General features: G+C 33.0%; 1 protein-coding gene across 1 annotated transcript in view; it reads left to right on the top strand.

Annotated features, from left to right (window-relative positions):
- Positions 1 to 12,359, top strand: part of LOC130899385 (transforming growth factor-beta-induced protein ig-h3) — a 54,111-nt gene that overhangs the window by 4,226 nt on the left and 37,526 nt on the right. The window contains exon 2 of the mRNA XM_057809301.1: positions 660 to 1,097. Coding sequence (XP_057665284.1) covers positions 660 to 1,097 — 438 coding nt within the window. The remainder of the gene's footprint in view (positions 1 to 659; positions 1,098 to 12,359) is intronic.

Genomic DNA, 12,359 nt, shown 5'->3' with positions numbered 1-12,359 from the left:
GAACAAAATTTCGAGGGCCCCGCAAGCGCAAGAACCATGGTACATCCTGAGCTTTCCTCGAGGGTTTTAAGCAAACAGAATCCATTGAATCTTACTACCCACAAACTACCTATGGGGAAGCTTTTAACAAGTCCCAACGCCGCAACATCGTTGGTGCGGAAAAAAGAGAAGGAAGCCCAAGGCTGCCGAGACGGCTCATGGCTTAACGGTCCTGGATCCTAAAGTTGTCACGACCTCCAACCCTCCTTCACCTTCTTAGGATGTTTTGAACCACAAGTTGGCTACAACTGTACCAGCGGTAATGGCCTGAGGGATGATCGAATCCTCTTCTTTACGGAAGAAAAGCTGCTGGATATCATCCAAGCCCCGCAAGCGCAAAAACCATGGTACATCCTGGATTTGAAGCAAATTGGGTCCATTGAATCCTACTACCTTCAAACTACCTATGGGGAAGCTTTTAACAAGCCCCGAGCCTATCAAAGACATTTGCTTGACTGCCCTTGGTTGCTCATTATTCTACCACGAGCTATGGAGTAAATCTAAACTTCAATGAAAGACTTGAAAGGAATGAAAGCCTATCAAATACGTAACTTTCTATTTCCAATATTCCCAGCGACTAGTTTGTGCTTTTTTTTTGTTCATTTTGCTATTTGTTTCAGAGATCTCAGTCTTTTCCACGAATTACAACAAGAACCGTATCGAGTGAACTGGGATTGGGGTAATCCTTTGGTTAATAACAGACGAGCGGTCGAAGATGATATATCTCTAGAAGACGACGATTCCGATAGAGAACCCCTGGGGAAAAATTATAGAGATCCTCCGGCTGCTAGTTCCGAACAAAAACCAGTTGTAGTATCAAAACCCGAATCGGATGTTAAAGCCGAATCCGATAAATCAGATGATACCCAAAAACCTATTTCGCCTTTCCAAGGTTTTCTGCCCGATGGAATTGTGGATGTGAAAGCGGGTGGATTCGGTGGTCCGCTCAATCCGTTCAATCCGGATTTCGATTTTTCCTCAACGTTTGGTATCAATTCCAAGCCTTTCGGATTTGGAGATTTGTTCAATTCATTCCAGAGTAATCAGTGGTGGAAGGGGTAAGAAAAATTATATCAATCCTTAATAATATACAAACTAAACTAACTAAAATCGCCCTTAAAACTAGTGGATACTTTGAGGGTGATGGTTTTTTCTTAATTTGATATTTATTATGGAGATTCGCCGCGGGAGTACCTTAAGGTTCATTTTGGAGAATGGATAGGCAGACAAGGATTCTGGAGTGACCCGGAAGGTCATTTGACTTGACATCTAGTCATGTGGGGCCTTTTCAAGGACCGCGCATCTATTTATCTACTATTTTTGACACTTTCTTGAGGTCTTGACGTCATATAGTAAGTGCGTTCGCAAAAATCTTCTTGCACGCGCCAGTGACAAGTCTCAACAAGTTTTACACAAAGTTTAAACTTGCTGGTTGGATCCGTTTTGTTATGGCAGAGCTCGAACGACCAATCAGTCAAGTTGTTTTAGAATAATGGTTCTAATTCAGTTTATGGTGATTTGTGTCGATCATTTTCAACAATTCAACATTGTTCTAAGTTGGACTGGGGACGAGAATCATTAGAAGATGACCCAAATGCGGGAGGTCCTGTGATTGGGAAGAACCAAGAAAGTGTAATCCAATCCGATCCAAGATCTAAAAAATATCCATGAAGTAACATTAGAAACGGAAGCTCGTTCCAAAGAAAGCAATAGTCACGGAAAGCACCAAAAAAATGATGGCTACAATATTTTGGGGCTGCTAAGGTGTCAAATACAATCATGAACACGACAATTTTTGAAAAAATATCGAGGGGTGTGCTTGTTTAATAATGATATTCCCGTCTACACAATTTTGGTTTTCAAGGCTGAAGAACGAGGCGATTGAATATCCACCTTGTAGCCCTGATCTGGCTTCGTTCGACTATTTTTTGTTTGTAAAGTTGAAGGTCAGTTTAAAGGATAAAAGATTTAACAGCGACGCTGAAATTAAAGATGGGTGTACAAATATTTTGACTCTAAAGATGCATCATATTTTTTATACTGAAATGAAAGTTTTGGTCAGACAATGTGCAAAGTAAATTGCAATAGAAAACGTAAATTTATGTACTGAAAATTATAGTGAATCACATCTTTCGTACTTCAAACATGGATTGAATGTATTTAGATCCAATTAAACTTATACAGACATTTTTTTGGTAGGAAATTCGAGACAAAGAATAAAGTAGATGTAAAAAATAAATCTCCGGGGGATTATTATCCTTTAAATTATTTTCCAAGCATTAACAGTCCTAATTTCAAAGATGGAAGAGATGAAACTAGCGCGCCCCCTCCACTTGACCTTGATTTATATGCCGACGAATACACACGAAGGAAAAATCATAAAAAATTATTTCTAGATTGGCAAGAATATTAGACTGTATTTTGATAAGATATAATGAGTAATTTAATAATATTGATGCGTCTAAATGAAGTATTTAATTAAAAATTAAATAATCAAAATTGTGACATTTCTAGAGGAATATACAGGGTGTATAATTAAAATTTAGGTAACAAATTGAACTAATGTTAGAAATTTGAATAAATTTTCTCGTACTAGATCTCGTTTTTGAATTATCAGCCTATAAATAAAAAAGAAAAATGATATTCTAACCTCATCCTAAGTAAATTCCAATTCTTAAGTATTTTTAAAAAATACTTAAAAATACGTAAAAAATCTTCTAATCAATACAGTCATTGAAGGGGAGAAACGATTTGTAGTGATTTGCGGTTAAATATTCGTTATACAGGGTGACTAAATCGAAATCGATTATGATTTAATGCTTATTAAAAGTTCGCATATTGAAAATCCAAGGGAATTGTAGATATCGGATCTTTTGAATGATTACTTTGTATGGAATTATACTTAGGAAACGTCCATAAACCACTTTGATCGACCAATAGGGGGGGGGGAAAGATAAGCTCAAGTACTACGCTAATCCACGTGACGGGGGAAGGCAGTTTTTGAAATTTTGTTAAAGAAAATGATATTATTTGGCACACAAAGTTTAATTTTTCGAGAAGGATCATGAATACATTGTTTAAAAAATAATTATTACTAAATATTTATTGTTGAACAAAACCACGTATGGCATCTGGTAGGGTGGGGGACGCTTCCTCATGTATTTTAATAATTTCAAGGACTTTTTCTCTAAAAAATTCACTTAAATCAAACACCGACGTTTTTTATGTAATTTTAGAATAAAATACAGGGGGTTCTATTTAAAATAATATAAATTTGTATATTTTGACTTATTAGAAAGCGTCTTCCGGGCAAACGTCCCCTTTCAGGATTTTCTTCATGCAGGAAAACAGAAATAAATCCACAGGCGTTAAATCAGGGGTGTACGATGGATGATTGATATGAATTACGTTAAATTGAGCCAAAAATCGGCTGGAGAACAAACTTAGCTTGCGCGATATCGGATAGCAGAACTTACTGCTCAGTCCTGGTTAACTGTGGCTAAGACTTTTTTTAAAAGGACTTATAGACGCTTCCTCATGTATTTTAATAATTTCAAGGAACTTCTTTCTAAAAAATCAAAAATCGACAATTTTTTAATGTAATTTTACAATAAAATACAGGGTGTTCCATTTAGAATAATATAAATTTGTGTACTTTGACTTTTTCTCTAAAAAAATTCAGATAAATAGATAGATAAATATTGACATTTGGACTAATTTTGATATTAATGCATCAAAATGTTCTTGATTTTAGGTCTTTCCTGTTTTAAAATTAGTTTTTTCAATAATTTTTCAAAGAAAAAATTTGACGTTTCGACTTTTCTTCAGGTCTTTCTCAAAATATGATATTAACAAGGACAGTTTGAGTATTTATATTAATCAAGTGATCACCTACATCATGAACATAAAAATAAGAATAAAATTAAAATAGAAAATGTTCTAATAAGAAAAATCAATTTTTTCTTAGTCTTTATATCGCAAATATATAGCAGTACTTAATAAATCAAATTATTTGTCGTTTTTTTAGATTTTTTTCGCGTATTAGATTCCGTTCCATATCAAAAGGTCTAAGAATCAAGAACATTCAGATAAACTTAAATAAAACTAATTTTGAAACAGAAGAGTCCTAATTTTAAGAATATATAGATGAACAGAATCATTATTCAAAAAAAAAAAATGTTATGCTGGTTGAATAATTGCTTTTTTCAATCCAACTCTCCTAAACTGCAAACCTGAAAGAGTTTCCATCTACCTACACATCTCTTTCGACAAGCTCGTCAATTTTCTGTGCTGCTGGCTCCTCATCCTCCATCCACTGGTTTAGCGGTTATCCTTTTCTTTTCCACAGGATAGTCCATGCACTTTACTCATCTGTATTATCCGCAGCTTCTAGAAGCTGTCCCTACTCAAGATATTTCCTGTTTCCTTCTTTTCTTTGTTCATTTTCTTATATTTGTCTTCCCTGTTGTTGTTTTTTCTGCTTTCTGGTGGTTTATTCCTTTTTATCCAACTCTGGATAAATCTGCTGGGTGTTGATGTACCAATAGACGTTCATTTCTTGCCACAGGTTGATATTTTCCTGGTGTTCGCGCTTCTTTCAGCGACTTAAGTCTCTAGATGCGCAAAGAGTCAGTCCTTGGCTCAGTATGTATCTCAGGTATTTGACCTGAACGTTATCTTCTGGTATATTTTCGTCTTATTGTAGAATATTCTTCGTTCATGGTAATCCTCTACATTCATGACTTCCTGGAGTTTTATTGTTATCGTTACTGGTTGGGTACCTCTGGTACTACTCCTTGTGGTACTCCCGCCCTTTTTCCATCGCGTTTTTCATATAGTTTAATTGAAATTGGTCCGAAATCTTCGGTGAGAAGATGATTGAAAAGGCTTTATTCTTGATTATGGATCGAATTTTCGATTTATACGTATAGAGGTAGATTAATGATTTTTTTTTATTCAACGCCGAAACCTTCACTGAATCTAAAGTAAATAGACAATGGAATACCGTAGAACTATAACTAAATCGAATTAAAAGGTCAATATACTGTTAACTGAAGTAATGTTGGAAACGAAAGTTGAAATCGATTAGTAAAAAAAACGATTGTGTGTAAAAATGAAAAAAAAATTGAGTATAAATTCAAGGTGTTCGTTAATTATATTTTGAAGGTAATGACTACTTTATAGCCCTACGGTTTCTGATTTTAATTGAAAAATAAAACAATTCACTCAACAATTATTCAAAAATTGTATAAACAACAAGTATTTTCGGATATATTAATCACTAATCAATTATTTAACCTTTGGAAGTGAGTTGACAACTCAATCGTGTAAAATCTCAGGCAAATGTGTTGATTTTTCCGATTTATTTTTCATATTTGCGATTAATACACACCTAAATATCAAAAAAGGCGTTAACAACTTTGATTAAGAAGTGCTAACGTGCATATTTAAACCTGTACATTCGCAATAACGATAAATATTGGGTGTCAAACATGGTGCGAATCTAACAATCACATAACTGACTCTTTTTTTTGGTTAACCAATATCAAAGGCTTTTCGAAGAAATCGATGTATACGGTAGAATACGCGGATGTGTATACTGTAACAAAACTACAACAACAACAACAACAACTAATATGTATAATTCATCAAAAAAGTGTATGAAAGTGAATTTCTATCACCTGGAGGTGTTTTTAAGTGGTTTGAGTGCTCATGAGTTTATCGAGAAGGCGTTATAGATGTTTCTCGTCATAGGAGCTTTTCTACAATATCGAATTGTTGTGAAATTTCACTTAAAACTTTGAAAAATCACAACTGAAACTTGTAATTTAACAAAAGATGCATCTGATATTGAATTTCTATCACCTGGAGGTGTTTTAAGTGGTTTGAGTGCTCATGAGTTTATCGAGAAGGCGTTCTAGATGTTTCTCGTTATAGGAGCTTTTCTACAACATCGAATTGTTGTGAAATTTCAATTAAAACATTGCGAAATTTCAACCAAAACTTGTAATTTAACAAAAGAAGCATATGATATTGAATTTCTATCACCTGGAGGTGTTTTAAGTGGTTTGAGTGCTCATGAGTTTATCGAGAAGGCGTTCTAGATGTTTCTCGTTATAGGAGCTTTTCTACAACATCGAATTGTTGTGAAATTTCAATTAAAACATTGCGAAATTTCAACCAAAACTTGTAATTTAACAAAAGAAGCATATGATAGTGAATTTCTATCACCTGGAGGTGTTTTAAGTGGTTTGAGTGCTCATGAGTTTATCGAGAAGGCGTTCTAGATGTTTCTCGTTATAGGAGCTTTTCTACAACATCGAATTGTTGTGAAATTTCAATTAAAACATTGCGAAATTTCAACCAAAACTTGTAATTTAACAAAAGAAGCATATGATAGTGAATTTCTATCACCTGGAGGTGTTTTAAGTGGTTTGAGTGCTCATGAGTTTATCGAGAAGGCGTTCTAGATGTTTCTCGTTATAGGAGCTTTTCTACAACATCGAATTGTTGTGAAATTTCAATTAAAACATTGCGAAATTTCAACCAAAACTTGTAATTTAACAAAAGAAGCATATGATATTGAATTTCTATCACCTGGAGGTGTTTTAAGTGGTTTGAGTGCTCATGAGTTTATCGAGAAGATTTTTCAAAACAAAAACTATGTAAAAATTAATAATTTTTTTGTTTTCGAGTGTCAAAACATATTTCCATTATCTCTCATCCATCCGGCGACCGTGACGAGATAACAAAAACAAAGTCGACTATCTCCACGTTCGTTCTTGAACCATCTGTATATTGTTGAAAAAATCTTGAGGTCGTTGAAAATTCAAATTCTGTTAAAATTACTAGTGAATATAACTGATAAATATTTTGTTGTCGATTTTTCATGTCTCATATATGAAACTTTGTATAATACAAATCAAAATGGTATCAACCTTTATCAATCAGTTTTAAACCACTAAAATCTCCAAAAAATAAACTATTGACAATAATAAACACTCCATTGAAGTCATTGGAGGCCTATACTAGATTATTTTTCACAATTAAAAATTTTACAAACCATATCATCTATTTCAAAATCATTAATTTTTATTTTTTTTTCTCTATTCTTGTTGCTACACCTCTCCAACCGTTTCTATCCTCTGATCTTTCTTTCCAATCTTCTGAAATCTGATGTTACCTCTCCTATCCATTCCTTTCACGGCTTGCCTGTTCTTCTTCTAGTTCCTTATCCCTCCATTTGTACTTTCTCAAAAATTCTGCTTGCATTCATTCCGCACACATGTCTCAACTACCTGACTCTCTGGGCACTGATCATTCTTTCTACTCCATGTCTCATTGTTCATTTTTACACTCCCAGTATTTGTCGCAGTACTTTTCTTTCTAGTAATCTTCTTAGTAGTACCCAAGACTCATCCGATACAGCCTAATCATTATTTTGTACAGTTTTGTCGTTGTTGCTTTGGAAAAGAATGATATTCCTCATTTTCCGTCACCCTATACGCCATATTTAGTCCCTTCGGATAATTTTCTATTCCCAGACTTGAAAAAACGACTAGGTGGTTGAAGATTTTCCAATAATGAAGATGTGATGTCGGCTATTTTCAGTAGCTTAACGATTATTACTCTTATTGATGAATGAATATATTTTTTTTCAAAATTTTTGTGTTTTCTTTGTTGGTCCAGGTGCTTCTGTGACCATCCTCGTACATAGTACACGTATAACGCAAAAAAGGCCTTAAAAACTATCATTATTTCAATGCGAATTGACCCGAATGACCGTCTTCCTAGTTAAACTTAAAAGATTGTTATCTGTATCGTAATTTAAAATAGAAATGACTATTGAATTGACCTTGAATCGTATTTTTATGCTGATAGACATGAATGTCTTCTACTGGGAAACAATAGCCATTGTTAGATTAGATTGCTTAAAAAATAAGCGCGTTATAAGAGGGGGAGAATGGGTACAAAAAAAACAAATTTGTATATAAGAATTCGATTTTCAAATTTCGGAAATGCATCAGTTTCAGTGACCCTTTGCAATTTTGGAAAACTTTAAAAGAAAAGTCTGTACCGGTACCAGAATTTTGTTTTCTTTTGCATCAAGTAAGAAAGTTTCATTTCTAACCTGAAGGACGTATTTTTGCATTCTAAAAACTTTCTAAATAGTCCAGAACAATCGAGAGTATACAAAATACGTGGTTTTCAATATATGAATGATTCTAGAACAATCAAGAATAGTCTAGAGAATTTTCTATAGCATCCCAGAAGATTCTAGAATACTGGTCTGTCTAGTGTACATCAGAAAGAATCTCTTCTTTACCAAAAATGCGTGGTTTTCAATTTATAAATGCTTCTAGAACAATCCAGATCCTATAACATCCCAAATCTATTTAATGTCCATCAAAAATATTCTTATCTTTTCATAAAATGCGTGGTATTGAATATATAAATGCTTCTAGAACAATCTAGAATAGTTTAGAGAATTCTGTAACATTCAAGAATATTCTAGATCATTCTAGAGCATCCCAGAACATTCTAGATTACTGATTTGTCAAGTGTCCATCAGGCATGATCTCTTCTTCATCCAAAATGCGTGGTTTTAAATTTATAAATGCTTCTTGAACAATCCAGAATAGTCTATAAAATTCTAAAAGATTTCTGCATGTTTTAGAGCCTCCTATAGCATTCCAAAACAATCTGAAATATTTATCTACTTAATGACGATGAAAAAGATTTTGATCTCCACCTAAAATCCGTGGTTTTGAATTTATATATGCTTCTAGAACAATCCAGAATAGTCTAGAGAACTGTAAAGGATTCCAAAATGTTCTAGATCAATCTATAGCATCCCAGAACATTCTGGATTACTGATTTGCCTAGTGCCCATTAGGAAGGAACTCTCTTTTGCTTAAAATTCGTGGTTTTGAATTTATAAATGCTTCTTGAATATTCCAGAATAGTCTATAAAATTCTACAAGATTCCAGCATGTTTTAAAGCCTCCTACAGCATTCCAAAACAATCTGAAATATTTATCTACTGAATGACGATGAAAAAGATTTTGATCTCCACCTAAAATCCGTGGTTTTGAATTTATAGATGCTTCTAGAACAATCCAGAATAGTCTAGAGAATTTTAAAGGATTCCAAAATGTTCTAGATCAATCTATAGCATCCCAGAACATTCTGGATTACTGATTTGTCTAGTGCCCATTAGGAAGGAACTCTTTTTTGCTTAAAATTCGTGGTTTTGAATTTATAAATGCTTCTTGAACATTCCAGAATAGTCTATAAAATTCTAAAAGATTCCAACATGTTTTAAAGCCTCCTACAGCATTCCAAAACAATCCGAAATATTTATCTACTGAATGACGATGAAAAAGATTTTGATCTCCACCTAAAATCCGTGGTTTTGAATTTATAGATGCTTCTAGAACAATCCAGAATAGTCTAGAGAATTTTAAAGGATTCCAAAATGTTCTAGATCAATCTATAGCATCCCAGAACATTCTGGATTACTGATTTGTCTAGTGCCCATTAGGAAGGAACTCTTTTTTGCTTAAAATTCGTGGTTTTGAATTTATAAATGCTTCTTGAACATTCCAGAATAGTCTAGAGAATTTTAAAGGATTCCAAAATGTTCTAGATCATTCTATAGCATCCCAGAACATTCTGGATTACTGATTTGTCTAGTGCCCATTACGAAGGAACTCTTTTTTGCTTAAAATTCGTGGTTTTGAATTTATAAATGCTTCTTGAACATTCCAGAATAGTCTATAAAATTCTAAAAGATTCCAGCATGTTTTAAAGCCTCCTACAGCATTCAAAAACAATCTGAAATATTTATCTACTGAATGACGATGAAAAAGATTTTGATCTGCACCTAAAATCCGTGGTTTTGAATTTATAGATGCTTCTAGAACAATCCAGAATAGTCTAGAGAATTTTAAAGGATTCCAAAATGTTCTAGATCATTCTATAGCATCCCAGAACATTCTGGATTACTGATTACTGATTAGGAAGGAACTCTTTTTTGCTTAAAATTCGTGGTTTTGAATTTATAAATGCTTCTTGAACATTCCAGAATAGTCTATAAAATTCTAAAAGATTCCAGAATGTTTTAAAGCCTTCTATAGCATTCCAAAACAATCTGAAATATTTATCTACTGAATGACGATGAAAAAGATTTTGATCTCCACCTAAAATCCGTTGTTTTGAATTTATAGATGCTTCTAGAACAATCCAGAATAGTCTAGAGAATTTTAAAGGATTCCAAAATGTTCTAGATCATTCTATAGCATCCCAGAACATTCTGGATTACTGATTACTGATTAGGAAGGAACTCTTTTTTGCTTAAAATTCGTGGTTTTGAATTTATAAATGCTTCTTGAACATTCCAGAATAGTCTATAAAATAATAAAGGATTCTAGAATGTTCTAGAGCGTCTATTATCTTGCGAAAGTTTCCATCACTTTCTTATTTGTATTTTTATCAATATTCTTGATGCTTTCATCATTTTTTCCACTTCTATATCTTATCGTTTCTTGTTTATTTCGACTTTAATTGTTTTAGTTTGTTTATTGCTTCTATAATGCATATTCTGAAAGTTTATAACAATAAATCTTTCATCTTTATCAGTATCAGTTATAATTGGACTTGAATTCTTATTTTTGATTAATTTCTAATTCGATTTCATATTTTTGATGATCCATTTTAAGATAATATGCGTTACCCGCCGCTGAAAACAACAGTTTCGTATTTGTTAATTGCATCTGCAATACACTGATAGAACTTTTACAGTTACCTTGGAATTTACACCTTTTTTTGATAGTTGATTTTACAATTAACAGCTTCCCGCATTTTCGCAGTAGTTCGAATAGACTGAGATCAATGAACTTGAAATAAATCGGTAAGTTATCAAGGATGAACACCAATTTATTTGAGTTAACCGCGAATTATAATTCAAAAATATATTTACGAGGGTTGTTACTTAAGTTTTGAGATACGGCGATACTAAAGTGAATGTCCAATTTGATATTTTCGATGGTGAACTATATTAGTTGTTTATTAAACCAACAGCAGCGTGCCGATTCAACTCGCTCCAACTTTTGGCGATGAAGCGCCATCTCGATTTATCATATACCAGCATTTGTTTGCAAGAAGAGTTGAACAAAATCGCCGTTTGGCACTCAAATATTTTTTCTTATCCCCGCAGATCAAAAATTAACGTTTTTTACAGCTGAAGAAGCGATTGAAGCGTGTTTTGGAGGTACCTCAATCGAAATGGAAAAAAATGCTTCGGAAATTGCTTCAAATGCATACAAACTGTATTAATCTGAATGAAGAATATTTTGAAAAAAAATTAAGTCATTTCCAATTATAAAAATTTGTTTTTATTTGTCTATCTCGAAACTTAAGTAACAACCCTCGTATATATATTTATTGTGAGCTGTCTAATCTTTATTTTATAAAAAATAATGAACCAATAGTGTCATCGATATCTTATAAAACTTTCTGTATATTCCCACCCCTCGAGAGGTTTTAATCAACCCTATTCATTTTAATTTGACCATTTGTTTTTTTTTAATTAACTTGAATCAGTCAAATGAATTTAAAAAAATCACATCAAGTGGTAGACCTCCAAATATAAATTGGGATACATCTGTAATGATTTAATAGAACACTTGTAATATATAACCGTGTTGGATGTTCGGCCACCAATTTTTGATTCCAATCAGTCTAGAATCTGGAAAAAACTGTAGCAGTGCTAATTAAGTTGTTGCATTGAAATCTATAAAGTAGAACTATAAATTTGACTTGATTTTTTCAGGTCTCTTTCATAATTTACAGCTTTCTCATTCCTATGCAACCATTTCTAAAAGTTTTCGCGTATTTGATTCCGTTTCGAGGATGACCTTTTAATCTAGATTGTAACAATGTGATGACTGTCCTATGTAAATAGCGCCACGATAATTACAAGATACTTGATATATAATATAACTTCTTTCGTTTTTGGGTGTTTTATATTTTATAAATATTTGGATAATGTTCTGATGTTTAGTTTCATAATTTATGATAGTATCAACAAGATGTCTCAAAAGAAAGTCCACCTTTGTATTGCTGATTGCGTGAATCATAGCGGCTGCAATATCATTTAAATTATGTGTCAGGCGTTTGAATGACTGAAAAGTTGGTTAGATAAACTAGATAAACCAAAATCCGGGCCTCAAAAACCTAGAAAGTATTCATCACAAACCTGACTTGTTTTTTCGAAAGCGTGCTATTGCTTTAAAAGTACATTGACCATTTCACATGAA

The sequence above is a fragment of the Diorhabda carinulata genome, chromosome 11 (assembly GCF_026250575.1).
Source record: "Diorhabda carinulata isolate Delta chromosome 11, icDioCari1.1, whole genome shotgun sequence".
Taxonomy (NCBI): Eukaryota; Metazoa; Arthropoda; class Insecta; order Coleoptera; family Chrysomelidae; genus Diorhabda; species Diorhabda carinulata.
The sequence above is the reverse complement of the archived record's forward strand: the minus strand, read 5'-3'. Positions and strand labels throughout refer to the sequence as shown.